Source organism: Oncorhynchus kisutch, linkage group LG26 (genome assembly GCF_002021735.2).
Source record: "Oncorhynchus kisutch isolate 150728-3 linkage group LG26, Okis_V2, whole genome shotgun sequence".
Classification (NCBI taxonomy): Eukaryota; Metazoa; Chordata; class Actinopteri; order Salmoniformes; family Salmonidae; genus Oncorhynchus; species Oncorhynchus kisutch.
The window spans coordinates 36,894,626-36,921,950 of NC_034199.2; the positions used below are offsets into that span (position 1 = coordinate 36,894,626).

General features: G+C 42.7%; 1 protein-coding gene across 1 annotated transcript; it reads left to right on the forward strand.

Moving 5' to 3' along the window:
- Positions 1-987: 987 nt before the first annotated feature.
- LOC109870912 (signal transducing adapter molecule 2) lies at positions 988-26,646 on the forward strand. Its single transcript, XM_020461614.2, has 14 exons — positions 988-1,166; positions 3,763-3,847; positions 6,702-6,777; positions 7,683-7,778; positions 11,377-11,523; positions 18,928-18,994; positions 19,169-19,370; positions 19,545-19,639; positions 19,801-19,883; positions 20,400-20,487; positions 20,686-20,740; positions 21,020-21,188; positions 23,175-23,335; positions 24,259-26,646. Exons 1-14 carry the CDS (start codon positions 1,127-1,129, stop codon positions 24,425-24,427), a joined length of 1,533 nt encoding a protein of 510 aa, XP_020317203.1. The 5' UTR covers positions 988-1,126; the 3' UTR covers positions 24,428-26,646.
- The last annotated feature ends 679 nt before the right edge of the window (positions 26,647-27,325 follow it).

Genomic DNA, 27,325 nt, shown 5'->3' on the forward strand with positions numbered 1-27,325 from the left:
TTAAACCCGTTGCCGAGCACAAGAGACCTATTTCAGTTTTACAGACTTTATTGAGTAATTCCAATAACATATATTTGTATTTTATTAAAAGGTCATTTCTTTAAATATTGCCTAGATATACAATAGCTTTCAACATACCAGTATTTTGTGTACCATTTCAAAATAAATGCTGGTATAAGTAATACATTATTAAAAATAAAATACACCAAATTATCCTTTTATTTATTCAAATGTAGTTACAATGCTATGCAAAACAGTTGAAATGCACTAGTTCCCAAAAGTATCATTATTCCCCAAATATAGCATGTCTTTGCAATGGGACTCTTATTCCCTCCCAAAATCAGCGTGCTGCCAGTATAATATCAAATATTTGTATAATTAGCTGTGATAATATCCTGCTGCTTGTTGAACGGTAATCCCAATGCTAAGGAATCGGTCCACCAAATCAGGAAATGAAAGGAGTAAACTGGGCCTGCGCGGTATTTTATGAGACTGTTTCGGCAACGTTTGACGTTACCATGAGCAGTTTTGTTTAGTGCTTGTTTTGGCGCAAATAAAATATTGTGTGCGTAGCCTATATTTCTAATTACAACAAATGATGAATATCGATCGGTGTGGCCATTTAGACAGATTTACTGCTGTTGCTGCATGACTCTTTGTGAGTGGCAATATACGTCATGCTTTTCGAACCATTCAATTTTTATTAAAGCCTTATAATAAAATAAAATGAACATTGGAATATTCCCAACGTACTTCTTCCTCCCTAGGGGTGGCAGTGTAACATTACACCAGGATTTTTAATTGGGTCATAAAATGTGTCTTTTTATCTGCCTGTACATTATACATTTGAATGCAGAAATACAGCAATGTTAAATGTACGTTAATTAATGATCTTAACATGTACATTAATCAATAAGTGTCGATATGATTTCAGTTCTATTTATTTTCCATGTAATGCTCGCAAATGTGTTCAGGCATTTTCGCAGCCACCTAAGTGTACGGAAGAGCAACTGGTGAAAGTGTACAGGGTTTGATGGATGAGCAAGGGATTTTTTTACGTTCCTGAAATAAATATTCTAGCTACATTTTCTTTCTCAACAACGTCGGTTTATTTAAAGAAGTAGACATGCCTTTATTTGCGCAGAATCCATTCGACCAAGATGTTGGTAAGTTGAGCGCTTCATTTGGCATGTTGGTTAGCAGTGACCTAGCGTAACTACCGTAGCTTCGTACATGGCGAAACCTCTCGCCCGCAAGCTAACAACAACAACTAGCTAGCTAACGTTAGCCGGGCTGCATGTCTGTAGCTAGTTACCTTGACGTTCTGACCAAATGTGAGATTATCCACATAGCTAGCTAGTTATGCGGGTTGGTAAACTCGGTAACTAGCTTGTAGCAGACAGTCATCGGCCAGACTTTGTGCTAGCTATGTTAGCTAGTTGTTGTGTCATCACTTTATCGTAATGAACGATTTTCAATAACAAGACTGACTAAACTGCAACAAGCTCACACAAACAGGTTAAACAAGAACAACATTATCTAGCTAGTTAGTTAATTTAGCTTAATGCATTCATGAGTTGGGTTAGTTTTAGGTTTACTGAAAGGGAAAGAGGGTCTTGTATGCAAACGTTGTATGCATATAATATACAGTGCATTCGGGAAAGTATTCAGACCCCTTGACTGTTTCCACATTTTGTTACGTTACAGCCTTATTCTAAAATTTAAAAATATTATCCTCAGTCTACACACAGTACCCCATAATGACAAAGCGACATTATTTACATAAGTATTCATACCCTTTTCTATGATAATCAAATTGAGCTCAGGTGCATCTTGTTTCCATTGATCATCCTTGATGTATTTCTGCAATTTGATTGGAGTTGAATGACTCAAATGATTGGACATGATTTGTAAAAGCACACACTTGTCTATGTAAGGTCCCACAGTTGACAGTGCATGTCAGAACAGAAACCAAGCCATGAGGTTGAAGGAATTGCCCGTAGAGCTCTGAGACAGGATTATGTTGAGGCACAGATCTGGGAAGCGTACCAAAAAATGTCTGCAGCACTGAAGGTCCCCAAGAACACAGTGGCCTCCATGATTCTTAAATAGACAACGTTTCGAACCACCGAGACTCTTCATAGAGCTGGCCACCCGGCCAAACTTAGCAATCGGGGGAGAAGGAGGTGACCAAGAACCCGATGGTCACTCTGACAGAGCTCTAGAATTCCTCTGTGGAGATGGGAGAACCTTCCAGAAGGTCCACCATCTCTGCAGCACTCCACCAAATAAGCTTTTATGGTAGATTAGCCAGACGGATACTACTCCTCAGTAATAGGCACTTGACAGCCTGCTTGGAGTTTGCCAAAAGGCACCTAAAGACTCAGACCATGAGAAACAAGATTGATGAAGCCAACATTTAACTCTTTTGGCCTGAATTCCAAGTGTCACGTCTGAAGGAGACCTGGCACCATCCCTACGGTGAAGCATGGTGGTGGCAGCATCATGCTGTGGGGATGATTTCAGGGGCAGGGACTGGAAGATTAGTCAGGATCGAGGGGAAGATGAATGGAGCCAAGTACAGAGAGATCCTTGATGAAAACTGGCTCCAGGACCTCAGACTGGAGCAAAAGTTCACCTTCCAACAGGACAATGACCCTAAGCACACAGCCAAGACAACGCAGGAATGGCTTCAAGACAAGTTTTTGAATGTCCTTGTCCTGAAAATAGCTGTGCAGCGACGATCCCCAACCAACCTGACAAAAGCTTGAGAGCATCTGCAGAGAAGAATGGGAGAAACCCCTCAAATACAGGTGTGCCAAGCTTGTAGCATCATACCCAAGAAGACTTGAGGCTGTAATCGCTGCCTCAAGGCTGTAAAGGTGCTAAAACAAAGTGCTGAGTAAATTGTATGAATACTTTAGGTAAAGCGTTTTGAGTTGTAGTTTTTTTTTACAAAATCGTTAAAAAAAATCTATACTTGTTTTTGATTTGTCGTTATGGGGTATTGTGTGTAGATTGGGGGGGGGGGGGGGGGGGGGGGGGGCGTCATACATTTTAGAATAAGCCTGTAGTGTAAAACAAAATGTTGATCAAGTCAATGGGTCGGAATACTTTCCGAATGCACTGTAGCTAGCTAACCCCCTCTAGGGTGAGCAGTTTAGCCATCATCTTTGTAACAGATGCTCTCGTATCTCCTAGTGTCCTTGTAGCTACAATAATACGAATTTCACTCTGTACAGAAATATATAGTTAGCCATGTGTAATGGCTTTATCACAAATAAAATAGACTATTGGTCGCATACACAGATTTGCAGGTGCAGCGAAATGCTTGTTTCTAGCTCCCAACAAAACAGTGTAGTAATAAAAAAATACCTACCAATCACATAATCCAAAAAGTAAAAAGAAAGCAATTAAGTCAGGTCTGGGATGTCCACATTTCTATTGAGTGACTAAGTAATAATACATATGGTCTGAGCAAATAAAAAAAATACTGCAAAGTTGGCTAGGAGCTAGAAACACGGTGACTGTGCCATCTTGTATCACAAATCAGATACGGAATAATTGACTTTATTCCTAGTCTAGTCATACAACTTCCAGAATTATGTGTTAACTGTCAATCCTATACAAATATAGTGGTGAACTAAAGCAATGAGAACTAGAGGTATAATATTGAGTTAATGTTGGCCCAACACACTACATGCCAACCACAGTTGTCTTTTCCCAGCTAACCACATGTATCTCGGTGTACCACATTTTCAGAGAAAGCCACCAATGAAACCAATACAGTGGAGGACTGGGCTCTGATTATGGATATCTGTGACAGAGTTGGACAGACGCCCAATGGGTAAGTTGAAGTGCGACTTCCTATTTCTAAAATATCAGCATTGTTTCTAAAATGTTATTTTTTTTTTTTAAACAAAAATGAACAGTACAGGGACAATGGGACAATGTACAAACATTTGAGAAAGATCATTTGAAAAGACAATTGGGTACATTTTGTTTTGGTTTCCTTTATTTATTTTTTTAATTAACCTTTAACTTTGTTTCATCTTGATATGAGATGAACATTAATTAATTCAAGGTTAATTGTTGATGTACAAATCGAAATGTACCGATTTTAAGGTTGTAATTATTGGTGGGGTGGGTTCACGAGAAATGAGGTTCCTGCTGAATAAGTTATAATGCCACTGCTCTAAACTAACTCCAGGACTCAAGTTGAGGTTATTGGTTATGATTATTTTATTTATAGCTATGGCATTGAATAGCAGTGACTCAAAATGCAATTCATATCTGCATGAAAAAGTATGCAGTCACCACTGGAATTCGCTCTGGATAAGAGTGTCTACTAAATGTAAATACAGTGTTTCAGAAAGTATTCATACCCCTTGACTTATTCCAAATTGTTGTTACAGCCTAAATTCAAAATGGATTAAATATATTTTTTAATAAACATCTACACACACACAATACAACATAATAACAAAGTGAAAACATGTTTGCAAATGTATTAAAAATTAAATTCAGATCTAATTTACATAAGTATTCACATCCCTGATAGTTTATAGAAATACCTTTGGCAGTGATTACAGCTTTGAGTCATCTTGAGTAATCTTGGGTTGTAATAGTAGTAGAGGGAGGGATTTATTTCAGCTTTTATTTCTTTTATCACATTCCCAGTGGGTCAGAAGTTTACATACACTCAATTAGTATTTGGTAGCTTTGCCTTTTCAATTGTTTAACTTGGGTGAAATGTTTTTGGTAGCCTTCCACAAGCTTCCCACAATAAGTTGGGTGAATTTTGGCCCATTCCTCCTGACAGAGCTGGTGTCTGGTGTGTAGGCCTCCTTGCTTGCACACACCTTTTCAGTTCTACCCACACATTTTCTATAGGATTGAGGTCAGGGCTTTGTGATGGTCACTCCAATACCTTGACTTTGTTGTCCTTAAGCCATTTTGCCACAACTTTGGAAGTATGCTTGGGGTCATTGTCCATTTGGAAGACCCATTTGTGACCAAGCTTTAACTTCCTGAGTGATGTCTGAAGATGTTGCTTCAATATATCCACGTAATTTCCCTCCCTCATGATGCCATATTTTGTGAAGTGCACCAGTCCCTCCTGCAGCAAAGCACCCCCACAACATGATGCTGCCACCCCCGTGCTTCATGGTTGGGATGGTGTTCTTCAGTTTGCAAGCCACCCCCTTTTTCCTCCAAACATAACGATGGTCATTATGGCCAAACAGTTCTATTTTTGTTTCATCAGACCAGAGGACATTTCTCCAAAAAGTACGATCTTTGTCCCCATGTGCAGTTGCCTGTCTTTTTTATGGTGGTTTTGGAGCAGTGGCTTCTTCCTTGCTGAGCGGCCTTTCAGGTTATGTCGATGTAGGACTTATTTTACTGTGTTTATAGATACTTTTGTACCTGTTTCCTCCAGCATCTACACAAGGTCCTTTGCTGTTGTTCTGGGATTGATTTGTACTTTTCGCACCAAAGTACGTTCATCTCTAGGAGACAGAACGCGTCTCGTTCCTGAGCATTATGACAGCTATGTGGTCCCATGGTGTTTATACTTGCGTACTATTGTTTGTACAGATGAACGTGGTACCTTCAGGCGTTTGGAAATTGCTCCCAAGGATGAACCAGACTTGTGGTCTACAAAAAAAAATTCTGGGGTCTTGGCTGATTTCTTTTGATTTTCCCATGATGTCAAGCAAAGATGCACTGAGTTTGAAGGTAGGCCTTGAAATACATCCACAGGTACACCTCCAATTGACTCAAATGATGTCAATTAGTCTATCAGAAGCTTCTAAAGCCATGACAAATTTCTGGAATTTTTCAAGCTTTAAAGGCACAGTCAACTTAGTGTATGTAAACTTCTGACCCACTGGAATTGTGATACAGTGAATTCTAAGTGAAATCTGTCTGTAAACAATTGTTGGAAAAGTGACTTGTGTCATGCACAAAGTAGATGTCCTAACCGACTTGCCAAAACTATAGTTTGTTAACAAGAAATTTGTGGAGTGGTTGAAAAACTAGTTTTAATGACTCCAACCTAAGTGTATGTAAACTTCTACACCTGCATTGCTTGCTGTTTGGGGTTTTAGGCTGGGTTTCTGTACAGCACTTTGAGATATCAGCTGATGTACGAAGGGCTATATAAATAAATTTGATTTGATTAAACTTCCGACTTCAACTGTTTATGCTTCATCACAATTCTATCCCTGAAATCTAAAGACCGTTCCTTGGACTTCTGTTTCTGCTTTGACATGCCCAGTCAACTGTGGGAACTTTCTTTTTTAAATAGACAGCTGTGTTTCATGTCCAAACAATTTAATTGGCCACAGATGGACTCCAAGTTGTTGTGACATCTCAAGGACGATCAAAGGAAATTGGATGCACCTGAGCTCAATTTGGAGTGTCATTATGTAAAATTAATTTGCAAAAATGTCTAAACATGTTTTTACTTCGCTATTATAGGGTATTGTGTGTAGATGGGTGAAAAAAATTATAAGTTTTATCCATTTTGAATTGCAGCTGTAACACAATAAAATGTGGAATGAGTAAGAGGGTATGAATACTTTCTACAGGCACTGTAACTATATATTGAAGATGGTATACTTTTGGAAAACTCATGTAGGAATAACCTTCTACTTGAGCCATAATAACCATGTCTCTACCTGCCATTATTCTCCCAGAGCCAAGGACTGCTTGAGGTCTGTGATGAAGCGAGTCAACCACAAGGTCCCACACGTTGCCATGCAGGCCCTCACCGTGAGTTCTTATAACTTACTTTATTATTTCATGTGGTATTCAAGACACCTGGAGCAAAAGCTGCATATCATTTGGTAGACCATTGAAAAACCTACTGCTTAACTGTGTAATGGGCTTTATTATACATGAATAAACCGATGTCAATAGAGAAATAGTCTGCATAGGGTGTGGGGTTAGTGTAAGGTCAGGTGTTTTAGTCTCAGCATGGTGTCAGGCCCTGGAGCTTGTTTAGTGAATGCGATCATAGACACAGTTAATGAGTCATGAATCCTTCTATAGAATGCATAGCAGAGTTTAAACAATTTGTTTGTATAAAGTCTGAGTGTGAATTTATTGGTTCAGGCAGTGAGGCTGGTGGATCAAAAGTTCTCTGACTGTTGCCATAAGCCTCAGTGACACCCTCCAGTCTGACGTAATAAAGTATTTGGGAAGAGTGGTCCATCTCCTTGTGCTCTTGGCAGTTCTAGAGCTCTGAGCTCGTAACTCTCCTGCTCTGGGTAGCCAGTCAACCAGAGTGTGATGATCCATGGCCCTGGATCCAGTTCTTTTTACTGCTTTGTTCTGTTCTCTCTGCTGCTTAGAGTTGTTATAGAGTGATGATGCTAAGCCTCAGACCATGTGAGCCTTCTCTCTGACTCACCATTAGGGTATATAGTCACATGGCTGTTCCATTTTCTAGATATCTCTCCTCACTCAGTCAACTTTAGCTCCCTCTGTCATAAAATCATGCATCATTTCAATGGTGTTACATTTATTAGTGTTAATACATTTATGTTATTCAATTAAATGTGGAATTGTGGAAGATTATAAAAGCGTTGGGCTACTTCTCTTGCTGTAATGTGAAACTTCTACATAAATCATCTAAACTGACTACTGTACTAACCTGACTTTTCTCCCTGTTACAGTTGCTGGCTGCCTGTGTCAATAACAGTGGAAGAATATTTCACTTAGAAATCTGCTCGCGGGAGTTTGCCACTGAAGTCCGAACTGTGTTGAGCAGGGTAGGGAAGCCGTCTCTAGTTTTTTTTTCTTTTGCAATATTTGTGATGAATTGAGGATGTTCAGACTTACACACACGTGAGCAAGCATAGCAATTAAATCAAATTTTATTTGTCACATGCGCCAAATACAACCGGTGTAAACCTTACCGTGAAATGCTTACTTATAAGCCCATAACCACCAATGCAGTTCAAGAAATAGTTACTCAAATACTTACTACATAAACTAAAGTAAAATTAAAAAGTAACACAATGAAATCACAATAATGGGGCTATATACAGGGGGTACCGAGTCATTGTGCAGAGGTACAGGTTAGTCAAGGTCATATGTACATGTAGGTAGGGGTAAAGTGACTATGCATAGATAATAAACAGCGAGTAGCAGTAGTGTAAAAACAAATGGGGGGGGGGGGGGGGGGGTCAGTGTAAATAGTCCAGGTGGCCATTTGATTCATTCTTATGGGCTGTGGGTAAGAGCTGTTTAGGAGCCTTTTGGACCTAGACTTGGTGTTCCAGTACTGCTTGCCGTGGGGTAGCAGAGAGAACAGTCTATGACTTGGGTGACTGGAGTCTTTAACAATATTTAGGGCCTTCCTCTGACATGCCTAGTATATAGGTCCTGAATGGCAGGAAGCTTGGCCCCAGTGACATACTGGGCCATACGCATACCACCCTGCATACCACTGCTGGCTTGCTTCTGAAGCTAAGCAGGGTTGGTCATGGTCAGTTCCTGGATGGGAGACCAGATGCTGCTGGAAGTGGTGTTGAAGGGCCAGTAGGAGGCACTCTTTCCTCTGGTCTAAAAAAATATCCCCAGGTGCCGTCTTTCGGATGGGATGTTAAACGGGTGTCCTGACTCTCTAAGGTCATTAAAGATCCCATGGCACTTATCGTAAGAGTAGGGGTATCCTGGCTAAATTCCCAATCTGGCCCTCAAACCATCATGGTCACCTAATAATCCCCAGTTTATAATTGGCTCATTCATCCCCCTCCTCTCCCCTGTAACTATTCACCAGGTCGTTGCTGCAAATGAGAACGTGTTCTCAGTCAACTTACCTAGTAAAATAAAAAATAAAATAAACCTTTGGTAGCTCCTTACAGTTGGATGTCGAGCAGTTGCCATACCAGGCGGTGATGCAACCGGTCAGGATGCTCTCGGTGGTGCAGCTATAGAACCTTTTGAGGATCTAGGGACCCATGACAATTTTTTTCAGTCTCCTGAGAGGAAAAATGTGTTGTGCCCTCTTCACGACTGTCTTGGTGTGTTTGGACCATGATAGTTTTTTGATGTGGACACCAAGGAACATGAAACTCTCAACCCACTCCACTACAGCCCCGCTGTTGTTAATGGGGGCCTGTTCAGCCCTCCTTTTCCTGTAGTCCATGATCAGCTCCTTTGTCTTGCTCATCACATTGAAGGAGAGGTTGTTATCCTGGCATCACACTGCCAGGTCTCTGACCTCCTTATAGACTGTCTCATCGTTTTCGGTAATCAGGCCTACCACTGTGTCGTCAGCCAACTTAATGAGGCTGTTGGAGTCGTGCTTGGCCACGCAGCCGTGGGTGAACAGGGAGTACAGGAGGGGACTAAACACGCACCCCAGAGGGGCCCCAATGAGGATCAGCATGGCGGATGTGTTGTTGCCTACCCTTACCACCTGGGAGCAGCCCGTCCAAGATCCAGTTGCAGAGGGAGGTGTTTATTCCTAGGGTCTTTAGCTTCATGATGAGCTTTGTGGGCACTATGGTATTGAAAGCTGAGCTGTTGTCAATGAACAGCTTTCTCACATAGGTGTTCCTTTTGTCCAGGTGGGAATGGGTAGTGTGGAGTGTGATTGAGACAGCTGTGGATCTGTTGGGGCGATTTGCGTATAGGACTGGGTCTAGGGTTTCTGAGATAATAGTGTTGATGTGAGCCATGACCAGCCTTTCAAAGCAATACATGGCTACCAACGTGAGTGCTTCGGGGTGGTAGTCATTTAGACAGGTTACCTTAGCTTTCTTGGGCACAGGTACTATGGTGGTCTGCTTGAAACATGTAGGTATTACAGACTCAGGCAAGGAGAGATTGAAAATGTATTTGAAGACACTTGTCAGTTGTAACACACATGCTCTGAGTACACGTCCTGGTAATCCGTCTGGCCCCACGGCCTTGTGAATGTTGACCTGTTTAAAGGTCTTGCTCACATCGGCTACTGAGAGCGTTATCACACAGTCGTCTGGAACAGCTTGTGCTCTCATGCTTGCTTCAGTGTTGCTTACCTCGAAGTGAGCATAAAAGGCACTTAGCTCATCTGGTAGGCTCGCGGCTGGGTCTCCCTTTGTAGTCTGTAATAGTTTGCCAGCCCTGCCACATCCGACGAGCGTCAGTGCCGGTGTAGTAGGATTTAATCTTAATTCTGCATTGACTCTTTGCTTGTTTGATGGTTCGTCTGAGGGCATAGTGGAATTTCTTGAAAGAATCCAGATTAGTGTCCTACTCCTTGATAGCTGCAGCTCCAGCCTTTAGCTCGGTGCGGATGTTGCCTTGTAATCCATGGCTTCTGGTTTTGGATATGTACGTATTATCACTGTGGGGATGACATTGTGCACTTATTGATAAAGCCGGTGACTGAGGTGGTATACTCAATGCCATTGAATGAATCCTGGAACATATTCCAGTCTACTAGCAAAACAGTCCTGTAGCGTAGCATCTGTGTCAGACCACTTCCGTGTCACTGATGCTTTAGTTTTTGCTTGTAAGCAGGAATGAGAAGGATATAATTATGGTCAGATTTGCCAAATGGAGGGCGAGAGAGAGCTTTGTCTGTGTGTGTGGAGTAAAGGTGGTCTAAAGTTGTTTTTTTCCTCTGGTTGCACATGTGACATGCTGGTAGAAATGAGGTAAAACGGATTTAAGGTTGCCACCATTAAAGTCCCCGGCCACTAGGAGCTTCTGGATGAACATTTTCTTGTTTGCTTATGCCCTTAAACAGCTAGTTGAGTGCAGTCTTAGTGCCAACATCGGTTTGTGGTGGTAAATAGATGGCTACGAATAATATCGATGGGAACTCTCTTGGTAGATAGTGTGGTCTACAGCTTATCATAAGGTACTCTACCTCAGGTGTGAAATACCTCGAGACTTCTTTAATATTAGACATCGCACACCAGCTGTTATTGACAAGTAGACACACACCCCTGCCCCTCGTCTTACCAGAAGTAGCTGCTCTGTCTTGACGAATCACGGAATACCAAGCCAGCTCTATATTATCCATATCGTCGTTCAGCCACAACTCGGTGAAACATAAGATATTCGTTTTTTAATGTCCCATTGGTAGGATAGTCTTGATTGAATATCATCCAGTTTATTCTCCAGTGATTGCACTTTGGGCAGTAGGACAGATGGTAGTAGCGGTTTACCCACTTGCCGTTGAATTCTCACAGGGCAGCTCGACCTTCCCCTGTATCTCCATCTTTTCTTCACGCGAGTGACAGGGATTTGGGCCTGGTCTTGGGTGTCATTATTATCATTCAGCTGGCTCTTTGTGTCAATGTTTTGTTTGTATCTACCTCTGTCAAATAAGTAGCCTAATAATTATTATTATTACTATTCCCAATGCAGGCCCACAGCAAGGTGTGTGACAAGCTGAAGGGGATGATGGTGGACTGGTGTGATGGGTTCCAGAAAGATCCACAGCTCAGTCTGGTCAGTGCCACCATCAAGTCTCTGAGAGAGGAAGGGGTCGTCTTCCCATCCTCTGGGTCACAGGTAATGTAGTCAACAACCTATCGTCTATCACCCTAACCCAGTGTTGCCTCTATCATTGTATAGGCCAGGCAGTTTCCCCTCACTACTACCTCTCTGTTACCCCCTTCCTAAAAGAGTTTGTTTTTTATTTGGTTCAATTGACAATTTTGGTGCCAGATGGCCTGGATGTGCCTCACCTGGAAAATAGAGCCGTTTGAACCGCAATGTCTTTAAAAAAACTTTTACCCCTTTTTTTTCTCCCCAATTTCGTGATATCCAATTGGTAGTTAGTCTTGACCCATCGCTGCAACTCGCCTACGAACTCGGGACAGGTGAAGGTCGAGAGCCATGCATCCTCCAAAACACAACCCTGCCAAGCCGCACTGCTTCTTGACACACTGCTCGCTTAACCCGGAAGCCAGCCGCACCAATGTGTCGGAGGAAACACTGTCCAGCTGGCGACCGAAGACAGCTTGCAGACGCTTGGCCCACTAAAAGGAGTCGCTAGAGCACGATGAGACAAGGAAATCCCAGCTGGCCAAACCATTCCGGGACCCGGATGACGCTGGGCCAATTGTGCGCCACCTCATGGGTCTTCCTGTCACGGCCGGCTGTGACATAGCCTGGGATCGAACCTGGGTCTGTAGTAACGCCCCAATAACATATACTACCCACCACTGCGACCTGTATGTTCTCTTTGGCTGGTCCTCGCTTCATGTTCGTCGCCGAAAACACTGGCTCAAGGTCATCGATAAGTCTTTGCTAGGTAAAGCTCCGCCTTATCTCAGCTCACTGGTCACCATAGCAACATCCACCCTTAGCACGCACTCCAGCAGGTATATTTCGCTGGTCATCCCCAAAGCCAGCACCTCCTTTGGCTGCCTTTCCTTCCAGTTCTCTGCTGCCAATGACTGGAACGAATTGCAAAAATCACTGAAGTTGGAGACTTCGATCTCTCTCACTAACTTTAAGCGTCAGCTGTACAAAGCCCATCTGTAAATAGCCCATCCAACCAACTACCTACCTCATCCCCATATTTGTTTTTGTTTTTCTGCTCTTTTGCACACCAGTATATCTACTTTCACATCATCATCTGCACATATATCACTCCAGTGTTAATTGCTAAATTGTAATTACTTCGCCACTATGGCTTATTTATTGCCTTACCTCCTTACTTCATTTGCATACACTGTATACAGATTTTTCTATTGTGTTATTGACTGTACGTTTGTTTTTGTCGCACTGCTTTGCTTTATCTTAGGCAGGTTGCAGTTGTAAATGAGAAGTTGTTCTCAACTGGCCTACCTGGTTAAATAAAGGTGAAATAAAAACACTGCAATGCAGTTCCTTAGACCGCTGCGCCACTAGGGAGGCCCCCGTAAACCAACGTTGTTTTACGTACTATATCAGTACTTTACCCTCTTACAGGGCGCTACGCTGACATTTTACAAAAAATGTAGGAGCACATCAAGAAATTTAGGGGCACAAATGAAAAATATTCACCTTTTTTTATATTTTTTTATAAGAATTGCCAGCAATAGCAACATACAGGTTTAAGGAGCACCAGAATTTTGGGGGGGTATGAATCTTTTGAAGCTCATCTCCTGAAGAAGCTATTTTCCGTTTCCTTACTTTTTGTTCTACTAAATGTTATCTGGGTGTTTTTTATTTTTTTATGTAAAAAGTAGCACAGCAAAATATTTAGGAGTATAGCCGACTGAAAAGGTAGCATTGTAGAGCCCTGTCTTATTGAAGCTATCGCTAGACTCGCCTACGAATCCAAGACAACTGTTATTGGCTAGCTCAAACACAAAGCTCTCCTCGTGACTTCAACCTGTGGTCCACTGTAAGCAAATAAGCTCTGTGTGTGTACTTTCACTGGCCCCAGTGCAGTGTGGTCTATCCTTGTCCTCAGTGTGCTGCTCTCCCATGTGTTGCCAATACAGAGGAGGAGGATGGCGCTTGTCTCTGTGTTTTTAAGGCATTCTCTCACATATTTCATGTAATACCCCAGTTCTCCCTATTTATTTTCTATTTTTTTATTTCACCTTTATTTAACAAGGTAGGCTAGTTGAGAACAAGTTCTTATTTACAACTGCGACCTGGCCAAGATAAAGCAAAGCAGTGCGACACAAACAGCAACACAGAGTTACACATGGAATAAACAAACATAGTCAATAATACAATAAAGTCTATATACAGTGTGTGCAAAGGAGGTAGGATAAAGGGGTGAGGCAATAAATAGGCCATAGTGGCACAATTATTACATGATGGCAAATTAAACACTGGGGTGATAGATGTGCAGAAGATGAGTATGCACGTAACGATATTGGGGTGCAAAGGAGCAAAATAAATAAAATGAATAACAATATGGTGATGAGGTAGTTGGATGGGCTATTTACAGATTGGCTATGTACAGGTACAGTGATCTGTGAGCTGCTCTGACAGCTGGTGCTTAAAGCTAGTGAGGGAGATATGAGTCTCCAGCTTCAGTGATTTTTGCAGTTCGTTCCAGTCATTGGCAGCAGAGAACAGGAAGGAAAGGCGCCCGAAGGAGGAATTGGCTTTGGGGGTAACCAGTGAAATATACCTGCTGGAGCGCGTGCTGCGGGTGGGTGCTGCTATGGTGACCAGTGAGCTGAGATAAGGCAGGGATTTATTTACCTAGCAACGACTTATACATGACCTGGAGCCAGTGGGTTTGGTGACAAATATGAAGCGAGGGCCAGCCAATGAGAGCATACAGGTCGCATTGGTGGGTAGTGTATGAGGCTTTGGTGACAAAACGGACGGCACTGTGATAGACTGCATCCAATTTGCTGAGTAGAGTGTTGGAGGCTAATTTGTAAATGACATCGCCGAAGTCGTGCATTGGTAGGATAGTCAGTTTTACTAGGGTATGTTGGGCAGCATGAGTGAAGGATGCTTTGTTGCGAAATAGGAAGCCGATTCTAGATTTAATTTTGGATTGGAGATGCTTAACTTCTTGGTGACTGGGGGGCAGTATTGAGTAGCTTGGATGAATAAGGTGCCCAGAGTAAACTGCCTGCTACTCAGCCATAAAATCTATAATATGCATATAATTAGTATATTTGGGTAGAAAACACTCTGAAACACTCAGAATGATGTGTTTCAAAAAACTGTTTGAATGATGTCTGTGAGTATAACAGAATTCAAAAGGCAGGTGAAAACCTGAGAAAAATCCACCCAGGAAGTGGGAAATCTGAGGTTTGTAGGTTTTCAACTCATAGGGGCGGCAGGGTAGCCTAGTGGTTAGAGCGTTGGACTAGTAACCAGAAGGTTGCAAGTTCAAATCTGTCGTTCTGCCCCTGCCCCACTGTTCCTAGGCCGTCATTGAAAATAAGAATTTGTTCTTAACTGACTTGCCTAGTTAAATAAAGGTAAAATTTAAAAAAATAGCCTATCGAAGATACAGTGGGATATTGGTCATGTTGCACTTCCAAGGCCTTCCGCTAGATGTCAACAGTCTATAGAACCTTGTTTGATGCTTCCACTGTGAAGGGGGGCCGAGTGAGAGGATTGAGCCAGGATTCTGGCAGATTGCCATGAGCTCGTGATTATGAGATTTTTGTTGTTTTGAATTTGGCGCCCTGCACTTTCACTGGCAGTTGGCTGGGTGGGACGCTACCATCCCAAATATCCCAGAGAGGTTACTGTGAGCCTGGAAGGAGAGTTTACAGTCTAACCAGACACCTAGAATATGTGGACAACTACAAATACCTAAGTCAGAACCGTCCAGAGTAGTAATGATGGACGTGTGGGTAGGTGTGGGCAGCGATCGGTTGAAGAGCATGCATTTTATTTTGCTTGCTTTTAAGAGCAGTTGGAGGCCACGGAAGGAGAGTTGTATGGCATTGAAGCTTGTCTGGAGGTTAGTTAGCACAGTGTCCAAAGAAGGGCCAGAAGTATACATAATGGTGTCGTCTGCGTAGAGGTGGCTCAGCAGCAGCAAGAGCGACATCATTGATGTATACAGAGAAAAGAGCCTGCCCGAGAATTGAACCCTGTGGCACCCCCAGAGACTGCCAGAGGTCTGGACAACAGGCCCTCCGATTTGACCTCTGTCTGAGAAGTAGTTGGTGTACCAGGCGAGGCAGTCATTTGAGAAACCAAGGCTGTTGACTCTGCCGATAAGAATGTGGTGATTGACAGAGTCGAAAGCCTGGGCCATTTCGATGAATACAGCTGCACAGTGTGGTCTCTTATCGATGGCGGTTAGGATATCGTTTATCCTTGAGCGTGGGTGAGGTGCTCCCATGACCAGCTCTGACACCAGATTGCATAGCGGAGAAGGTACAGTGGGATTCTAAATGGTCAGTAATCTGTTTGTTAACTTGGCATTCGAAGAACTTACAAAGACAGGGTAGGATAGATATAGGTCTGTAGCAGTTTGGGTTTGGGTCTAGAGTGTCTCTAGAGGGGGATGACCGCGGCAGCTTTCCAATCTTTGGGGATCTCAGACGATACGAAAGAGAGGTTGAACAAGCTAGTAATAGGGGTTGCAAAAATTTTGACTGATCATTTTAGGAAGAGGGGGTCCAGATTGTCTAGCCCGGCTGATTTGTAGGGGTCCAGATTTTGCAGCACTTTCAGAACATCAGCTATCTGGATTTGGGTGAAGGAGAATTGGGGGAGGCTTGGGCAAGTTGCAGTGAGGGTGCAGAGCTGTTGATCGGGGTAGGGATAGCCAGGTGGAAAGCATTGCCAGCCGTAGAAAAATGCTTATTGAAATTCTCAATTATCGCGGATTTATCGGTGGTGACAGTGTTTCCTAGCCTCAGTGCAGTGGGCAGCTGGGAGGAGGTGCTCTTATTCTCCATGGACTTTACAGTGTCCCAGAACTTTTTGGAGTTAGTGCTACAGGATGCACATTTCTGTTAGGAAAGCAAAGGATAGCTTTTTCAAACTGACTGTGTATATTGGTTCCTAACTTCCCTGAAAAGTTTTATATCGCGAGCGCTTTTCGATGCTAGTGCAGTACGCCACAGGATGTTTTTGTGCTGGTCAAGGGCAGTCGGGTCTGGAATGAACCAAGGGCTATATCTGTTCCTGGTTCTACATTTTTTGAATGGGGCATGCTTATTTAAGATGGTGAGGAAAGCACTTTTTTAAAGAATAACTAGGCATCCTCTACTGAATGAATGAGGTCAATATCCTTCCAGGATACCCGGGACAGGTCGATTAGAAAGGCCTGCTCGCTGAAGTGTTTTAGGGAGTGTTTGACAGTAATGATCGGTGGTCATTTGACTGCAGACCCATTATGGACACAGGCAATGAGGCAGTGATCGCTGAGATCCTGGTTGAAGACAGCAGAGGTGTATATGGAGGGCAGGTTGGTTAGGATGATATCTATGAGGGTGCCCATGTTTACAGATTTGGGGTTGTTCCTGGTGGGTTCATTGATAATTTGTGTGAGATTGAGAGCATCAAGCTTAGATTGTAGGATGGCCGGGGTGTTAAGCATGTCCCAGTTTAGGTCACCTAACAGCACGAGCTCTGAAGATAGATGGGTGGTAATCAATTCACATATGGTGTCCAGGGCACAGCTGGGGGCAGAAGGTGGTCTATAGCAAGCTGCAACGGTAAGAGACTTGTTTCTGTAGAGGTGGATTTTAGAAGAAGCTCAAATTGTTTGGGCACAGACCTGGATAGTAAGACAGAACTCTACAGGCTATCTTTGCAGTAGATTGCAAATCGGAAAATGTTATCGAAATTTCAGTTTAGGTTTGTGGTCGGCAAGGACATCCGGGTTGGCAGTGTGTGCTAAGGCAGTGAATAAAACAAACTTAGGGAGGAGGCTTCTAATGTTAACATGCCTGAAACCAAGGCTTTTACGGTTACAGAAGTCAACAAATGAGAGCGCCTGGGGAATGGGAGTGGAGCTAGGCACTGCAGGGCCCTGATTAACCTCCGCATCACCAGAGGAGGAGTAGGATAAGGCTACAGCTAAAGGTTAAAAGAACTGGTCGTCTAGTAGTTTCAGAACAGAAAGTTAAAGGAGCAGATTTCTGTGCATGGTAGAATAGATTCAAGGCATAATGTATGGTAGGATGTGAATACAGTGGGGGTAAACCTGTGCATGGAGTGACGATGAAAGAGATATTGTCTCTAGAAATATAATTTAAACCAGGTGATGTCACCGCATGTGTGAGAGGTGGATCTAAAGGCCCAATGCAGTCAACATTTTGTTTTTTCCTATTTTGTATGATATTGTACAACAGCTGATGAAACTAACCCTGTAAAACGGTTAAAACATTTGATCAGTGTTATTTCCCGATAGTTGCTGGTTGAAAATACAATCTACACAAGACCTTCTAATCAGCCGTTTTGCATGGGTAGGAGTTTTGGCTTTCCAAATTGACATTAACATGGAGTAAATTGGTTAATAGTCCAATCAAAGAGATCCAAACCGCTTTGCAAATAACAGCTATTTTTCAGTTTCCCCCTAGCAACTCAGATCATCACTCCAAGCTAAATTCTTGCTTGAGAAATGTAAAAATTAAAGTACTTTATTTTTACACAGAAATCATTTGTTATTGATATAAAACTGCTGCATTGGGTCTTTAATAAATTACTCTGAAGTATTTTCTACTGAAACTGACTTTTCCCAACCTTTCTCACAGACATCAATTTATTCTTCATACTGTAGTCAATGTCACTGTTTTCCAGATGTTAGGCTATATATGTTTGCGTATGAAGCGATTGCAATTTCATGTCATTCAATGTCCTATTTAATTTTAGGAGCTCTTTTACTCTTAAGGAATCCACATGCTTCCCAGCTAAAACAGTTCAGAACAGTTTCTGCATATATTATGACAACATTTTTGTGACTTTCTTTGTATTTTTTTTGGCCTTTGCGGCAAGTGGTTTATTGGCCGTTCGTGCGCACTTTTTTGGGGTGGCAAGCGGGAAGTCTACTCCCCTTCATCTGTGATTGGTCAACAGTAGGGATTCTTCAATGACGTGTCATTCAACGAGAGACAAATCGTTTTCAAAAATGTTTTCGCTTGAGAAATACTGCAGCAAATACCTTAGTCACGCAATTTTACATATAACTAAGATATCTACAAAACGTAAATGAATGACCGATTTCTTATTTTAGATGAATTCTGACGCTACGGCATCTCACGATGGACAAACAGTACTATTGCTGCGTTTTTCTTATTTTTCAAGCAAGGTCTTTTAAGGGAGTATGTAAGCATATTCGTTTGGTTCGCCTAGCCGAGTTTGGGTAGCCGAACCAAAGCATGCTGACGCCTTTACTCGCTCTCAGTTTACTACCAAAATACTGCCTGTAAAGCCTGTAGTACCTATCAATCCCTACAGGTGGCATCAGTCACAGCTAATCCCAAATCCCCTCTGCTCTGGAAGGCTTCTCTCTAACCAACCACCTCTTATCAACAGGGGTCCAGCCTAAAGGGCACCACTCCAGCTGTTAGTAAACCATCTGACGATGACGACCTGGCCAAAGGTACAAATAATATCCAACAGATTCTAGAATACCACATCATATTGCATTATGAATTGTGCATGTTGATGAATGAATTAATACATTTATTAGACACATTAAAATCATTGAGAATGACAGTGTAGAGCAGTGTATTTAAATGTTGTTCCACTGCCTCTGTCCTCCTCCCATCTGCAGCCATCGAGCTGTCCCTGCAGGAGCAGAAGCAGTATGTGGAGACGCGACCCCTCGCCGTGACCGCCGACCCCCCCTTCAATACCAATGGTGGCGGGTCTAGCAGGGATTCCCGGAAGTTGCGGGCGCTCTACGACTTTGAGGCGGCCGAGGACAACGAGCTCACCTTCAAGACTGGAGAGCTCATCCTCGTCCTGGACGACAGGTAACTAACGACATGCTGCTATGGAAACCTGGCTCTGACCCATATGATGGCCTACTGTATAGGCAAATATGGGAACAAAAGTTCTTCAGTTACATGTCTGTTCTGCATTCATTTAATTTATAAGTGTTCACTTACAAGAATGTTTGAACTGATTTAATCATGTTGATGCCAAAGTGACCCAAACTGGTGGAAAGGTGAGAACCACAGAGGAGTAGGTCTCTTCCCGTCCAACTTTGTCACGACCAACCTCAACGCTGAGCCTGAACTAGGTACGTTTCCCCTCTGTTCCTGTCCAGTACCATACCTCACTCTTGTACCACCATACGGAGAGTCCTTCTAGTCAAGTGTTTGGTTTCATGTTTTAAATCCTGACTCTAAAGTGGCTCTGAATAAGAGCATTAGCTAAATATGTAAATTCCTCTCCTAACAGTAACGTATGTGGAGAAGACACCAGCCCCGGAGGAGCCCAGCATAGAAGCCAATGTAGAGCCTGAGCCTGTCTTCATAGATGAGGTGGGTGCTTCTACGTACCGTACCTACTGCATGACTGTCCATACATGTCAGCCTAAATCATGTTATATCATCATGTATCTTTTCTTCTTAGATATAACCAGTCCACCGTCAGTTTTGACCGTTTGACCATTGAAAACCCTCTTCATCAGTCTGTCAGTTGTAACTTAGTAAAACGTTTAGAATGGTTAATAAAGTCTGACATGGCTTGTTATACAAAGTTGTAATGTAACATCGTATAACAAGAATCTTTCTCCCCCTCTCTCATCCCCCCCTTTCCCTTTTTTCTCTCTTCTTCCCCCTCTGTTCATTCCCTTCTCCACCTCAATCATCCTCACCTCTCTTCCTCCCTTCCTCTCATCCCCACCCCTCTTCCTCCTTCCTTCCTTCCCTCTCTCTCATCCCCACCCCTCTTCCTCCCTCCTTCCTTCCCTCTCTCTCATCCCCACCCCTCTCTCTTCCTCCCTCTCTCTCCTTTCTTGCTCTCCCCTCTCTCTTCCTCCCTCTCTGTCTCTGCAGGAGAAGATGGACAGAGCGCTGTATCTGCTCCAGAACACAGACCCTGCTGATGCAGCACCTGACTGCCAAGAGCTGGTCCAACTGGAGGGTATAAAACAATGACTTAATGCTCTGATAAATCCTAGTAGCCATGCTCACTGACACTGCAGTTGGACTATTTTCACACACACACACACACACACACACACACACACACACACACACACACACACACACACACACACACACACACACACACACACACACACACACACAGTCTCACCTTATCAATGCTTTACCCACCCAGGTGCTTGTGAGCAGATGAATCCAATGATTGATGACAAGCTGGAAGACATTGACAGGTAAAATGAATTTAACTGTAGTATAATTAATTATTCATAATTGACTATATTTTCAATTGTATGTTAGAGGCTATACTATTGCATGTCAGAGTTTTATCTCTATTGGTTAGGCATATGTGTTGTACAGAGTTATTCAAATTGTATGTATTTATACATACTTGATATAGTTTATATTGACTGTATCTGGATGACCGCTATGATCATCAGTCTTTGTCCTACTTGTGTCGTGATGACCTCTATCTCCACCCCTCCCACTCTCTCTCCCTTACTCCCTGGCAGGCAACACTCTGAGCTGTCTGAGCTGAATGTGAAGGTACTGGAGGCCTTGGAGCTCTATAACAAACTGATGAACGAGGCACCGTTCTACACAGCCTACTCCAAACTGCAGTCCCAGCAGCAACCGCAGCAGCAGCCCCAATACGCACCTGCCTCCCAAGTCCCCATTCAGGTCAGGAAAAACAAACTATCTAACCACTGTCACATACACTACATGACCAAAAGTATGTGGACATCTGCTTGTCGAGCATCTCATTACAAAACCGTGGGAATTAATATGGAGTTGGTCCCCCCCCTTTGCTGCTATAACAGCCTCCACTCTTCTGGGAAGGCTTTCCACTAGATGTTGGAACATTGCTGCAGGGACTTGCTTCCATTCAGCCACGAGCATTAGTGAGGTTGGGCGATTGCCTGGCTCGCAGTCGGCATTCCAATTCATCCCAAAGGTGTTCGATGGAGTCAAGGTCAGGACTCTGTGCAGGCCAGTCAAGTTCTTCCACACCGATCTCAACAAACCATTTCGGTATGGACCTCGCATTGTGCACGGTGGTGTTGTCTTGCTGAAACAGGAAATGGCCTTCCCCAAACTGTTGCCACAAAGTTGGAAACACAGAATCGTCTAGAATGGCATTGTATGCTGTTACGTTAAGATTTCCCTTCACTGGAACTAAGGGCCCTAGCCCGAACCAGGAAAACAGTCCCATACCATTTTTCTTCCTACACCAAACTTTACAGTCGGCACTATGCATTGGGGCAGGTAGCACTCCCCTGCCATCCACCAAACCCAGATTTGGCCGTCAGACTGCCAGATGCTGAGAACGCATTTCCACTGCTCCAAAGTCCAATGGCGGTGAGCTTTACACCCCTTCTGCCGACGCTTGGCATTGCACATGGGGATCTTAGTTCGCTCGTTGCGAACTAATTTGCCAGAATTTCACCCGTTAGATAAAATACGGAACGGTTCTGTATTTCACTAAAAGAATAAACGTTTTGTTTTCGAAATTATAGTTTCCGGATTTGACCATTATTAATGACCAAAGGCTCGTATTTCTGTGTTATTATATTATAATTGAGTCTATTATTTGATAGAGCAGTCTGACTGAGTGATGGTAGGCACCAGCAGGCTCGTAAGCATTCATTCAAACAGCACTTTCCTGCGTTTGCCAGCAGCTCTTTGCAATGCTTCAAGCCTATCAACTCCCGAGATTAGGCTGGCAATACTAAAGTACCTATTAGAACATCCAATAGTCAAATGTATATGAAATACAAATAGTATAGAGAGAAATAGTCCTATAATAACTACAACCTAAAAGTTCTTACCTGGGAATATTGAAGACTCATGTTAAAAGGAACCACCAGCTTTCATGTGTTCTCATGTTCTGAGCAAGGAACTTAAACGTTACCTTTCTTACATGGCACATATTGCACTTTTACTTTCTTCTCCAACACTTTGTTTTTGCATTATTTAAACCAAATTGAACATGTTTCATTATTTATTTGAGACTAAATTGATTTTATTGATGTATTACAACTATTGTTGTAGTTGTCTATATATGTTTTTTAATCGGTATCAGATTTTTTTGGGTCCTCCTATAATCGGTATCGGCGTTGGAAAATCATAATCGTACGACCTCTACTATGGAGATTGGAAGCTCGATTTTTATACACCTGTCAGCAACGGGTGTGACTGAAATAGCCAAATCCGCTAATTTGAAGGGGACACACATACGTGTGTGTGGCCTCAGTGAAGGCAGAGAGACTATGCCAGTGTCCAAAATGGTATCCTATTAATTGCCTAGTTAAATAAAAAATATCATATGGTGGGCTCTTGTCAAAAGTAGTGAACTATATAGGGAATAGGATTCCATTTCAGATGCTGACCATGTGTGCTGTTTGTCCCTGATGATGGATGTCAGTCCCTCCTTGGAGACGAATGGGAGATTCCAGTGGTCATGTTTGGACTGTTTTACCACCTCACTTTCTGCACTGCAAAACCAGTTTAGAAACAATCTCTTCCTTGTTGTGTACCTGGCTGCACCTGTAGTAATGTTGGTTGTATAGTTTAGTGGAGTAATGTAATGTACACTGTACTATGAAATGTGTTTTACCCAATTTCACATTGAACTTTCTCTTTTTGCTCCCCTCCTCCCTCTCTCAGGGTTACCCAGGTCAGCCTGGTGGTTCCTACATGCCTCCAGGGATGCCCCAGGGCCCCCCAGCCCAGCAGGCCTACATGGGCTCTGACCAGCCCGGACCCCTCCACTCACTCCACCCTAACGTCACATCTCCCAATGGTCAGCCAGCACAGCTTCCTTACAGGTAAGCCTCGTACTTTACAGGGTTACACGTATCCTTGGTATACCAGTACTTTACAGGGTTACACGTCTCCTCGGTATACCAGTACTTTACAGGGTTACACGTCTCCTCGGTATACCAGTACTTTACAGGGTTACACGTCTCCTCGGTATACCAGTACTTTACAGGGTTACACGTCTCCTCGGTATACCCGTACTTTACAGGGGTTACACGTCTCCTCGGTATACCAGTACTTTACAGGGGTTACACGTCTCCTCGGTATACCAGTACTTTACAGGGTTTACACGTCTCCTCGGTATACCAGTACTTTACAGGGTTTACACGTCTCCTCGGTATACCCGTACTTTACAGGGTTTACACGTCTCCTCGGTATACCAGTACTTTACAGGGTTTACACGTCTCCTCGGTATACCCGTACTTTACAGGGTTTACACGTCTCCTCGGTATACCAGTACTTTACAGGGTTTACACGTCTCCTCGGTATACCGGTACTTTACAGGGTTTACACGTCTCCTCGGTATACCGGTACTTTACAGGGTTTACACGTCTCCTCGGTATACCAGTACTTTACAGGGTTTACACGTCTCCTCGGTATACCAGTACTTTACAGGGTTTACACGTCTCCTCGGTATACCAGTACTTTACAGGGGTTACACGTCTCCTCGGTATACCAGTACTTTACAGGGTTTACACGTCTCCTCGGTATACCAGCCCTGACTAGGCAACTAGCTAGCTAAATGGCAGCCATTTTGTGAGGTCATTCTTGTGTCTAGATGTTTGTGTTTTGAGACATCCCACTAGTGGATTTCTGAGTATTACATTTTTGGGGGTGGCATTGCTCCTGTGTTGAGGGTTAAATGTCTGTCTTAATGCTTGTGTTAGGCAGTAGGTGGCTAATATTGTACCATTCTGTCTCTTCACCGCAGTGTACCATATGCACCTGCTGGATACCCTCCACAGATGGCTGTGGCCCCACAGATGGACATGTCGGCCTATCAGAACGCCAACCTGCCTCCAGCCTCCTATCAAATGGCTGCTCCATCGCAGCAGGCCCCACACCAGCAACAGGCCTACTATCAGCAGCCTCTCCTATAAAGGCAGGCCGTGCAATACTATCAGGGCTGTCTGAGTGAGAGGCAGCATATCCCCACCAACAGACACAGTACAATGACACAATCCTCCCCCTCTTTTGTCCTTTATGAAAAGATTATGGCAACGGTATGAAGTAGGCTTGTGTCCCAAATGGCAACCTATTCCCCATGTAGTGCTCTACTTCTGACCAGGACCCATAGAGCTCTGGTCAACAGTAGCACACTATTTGGGGAATAGAGTCATTTGGAACACCGCCTAGATTGTCACAAAGGTCAGTGTCTGTCTGAGAGGTGTGGAGACCCACAGGAGGAGACCAAATGCCAACCTACCACCCACCCACCTCGGCCTGTTTGGAAGGGATGACTGTTTTGAAACGGTATTTTCCTTGTCTTGGTTTGCCTCTTTAAAACAGTTAAGGGGGCAGCTCATCCAAACTGCTTCATTAATGTTGTGTGTATTTGTCCTTGTTCAGAGATCTTTTGTTTGTTTGCTTTTTAATCATCTTCTATTTTTAAATGTTTGTTTTTCTGTTTGGTGTCTGTCTGGAGATCAGTCCAAATGAAGGAACCCATGGCTGGCCAGGACCAGGGTTCGAGTCAATTCGAAATGGAATTGACCCCAACCCTGGCCAGGACTTTTCTATCCCCCCCTCTCTCTAACAGCGTCATCCACTTTAGTTGACCCTTCTTGGGGCCAAAGGTTATGGAGTGCTCTTGGTATGTCTTCTTGTGCTATAATCAGTACCATGTTTTATTAGACACTATGGTACAGTTAGAGATTAGCTTCCCATACACTGCCTGCCTTGCAACACTCTTTGGGTGTTTAATATGTTCTAGGAGTGACACGTTTTATCATTTTCATTTGTGTGCAACTTCGATGTGATTTTGTTATGAAATTAACTGAAGTCATTGTTAAATACATTTAGAATTGTGACCATGCAGCCTTTCCAAATTAATGCTATTGTAGGTTTAGTGCACATTTTCATACACAACTTTTTTAGTAATGCAAATGTCATCTAGCCTGGGTGCCTGTCTGTTTCTACTCTATTGCCAACTCCTTATGGAATTTGTCATGTTTGCCTTGACAATGACAACAATGCAGTTGGCAAGACAGCATAAACAGATCTGGGACCAGGCTAAATGGAATCTTCAGATTATATGGTTGTTGATTAACAACATTCATGTGCCAAGGCTCTTGGCAACTTGGTAGATGTCCTATATACCTTGAGTAACAAGTTGTAATTGCAAGGAATAAGAGATTGATCGGGAAATGAGCCAAGTCCTAGCTATATCTTTCTATGGTCCTTCTTCATTCACTCTTCTGTTGAAAAGGCTTTTGACCATAGAGGTTAGTAATAGATGTTTGTAATTATTAAATTAATATCGGTGTGCTTTTCATGTTTCTGGGCTGTAGGAGGTCACGTTTTCATATAAATCTTTTTGTGGAAATAATGGTTATCTCTGGAATGGCTGTTTGCTCTGCATTTGGACCTTTAATTAGAAATTGTAAATGACATCACTTGTATATTATCTTTCTCTGGATTATATCCATATGATCAGATATTCTTTTATGGTTTATAAATGTATGGTATGCTTTCCCCTTTAATACTTTTTGGTTTTACTTTATTTGTGTCAGAACAAATGGCTACCGTGACCAACAGTTAGAACTGGCTCATTGATAAATGTGTGAATTGTACAAAGTTTTATAGCTAGAGAACTGTTTGGCCTAAAATTTTCATCTGAAATGAATGAAACTGTTGGGTGTAACCGAGGACCAGATTTATTTACCCCCCCCCCCCCCCCCTTCTTTAGCTGGATAGTCTACTCTGACTAAAATAATAACTGTGTCCACTTTATTTTTTCTTTATCTGCATCTGAAAAGGTTTTGTATATTAGATGTAAAATATCTTCTGGCATTGTGGGTATTGCACCTTAACTTTGTAAACATTTTATTTACCACTGGATGCCTTGTTTTCTTTAGAAATAAAATCAAAATGGAAACATCTTTGGGAAAGGAATTGACCCTGAAGCTGCTGTATATCTAGAACTCTATATATTTAAAAAATATTCCAGGGAGTGTTCCCATTCAGTACCACCGATTTATTATAACTGACTCCATGTTTTGTTACTTCAAGATTTCTCTGTGTTATCATTGTAAATCCTTTTGTAACAACGTCAACTCTAATATTCTTTCAAATAAAATGTACCTGTGTTCACAGCTTTCTACTGATGGATGCAGTTTTTTCATGTTGCAATGTGTGTTCTCTGAAAACTCTGAGATGGACATCTTGTAAGTGCGTGCTGTTTGAGGGGATACTTTTGAGTTGTTTGAGAACAGTTCAATGACACATTTCTGATATAGAAAGAGAATTAAAATGAATTTCTATATGCAGCACAGATGCTGTATCTTAATTTGACCCAGTTTCTCATAGCAGGAAAATAATCAACTGGAAATTAGAATTATGTAAATTATCATTATTGGGCATTTTTTTTGTAGGGGCTGAATTTTCTGAAATTTAAAGTGGAAATTACAAACTTTGGACACCTTTTAAACTTTGAATACACTACAAGTTTGCATTTCCTGCTGTGCAGGAAAATACCTGCAACAGGATGATCAAATTAAGATACGGCATCTATAATATTCAAGACAGATGGTGTGGGAATTTGATCTCACGTACAGAACACTCCTATTCCCTTGTGTTACACAACTTAAGTCTCAAGTCTTTTCAGTTTCTCGTTGACCATGTATGGCAGGGGTAATAACCTCTTACCCGATAAGGTCTGGAGCTGGAAGGTTTTTTTGTTCCACTTGATACTTAATTGCACCAACCTGGTGTCCCAGGTCTAAATCAGTCTATGATTAGAGGGGAACAATGAAAGAAAGCAGTGGAACTGGCTTCGA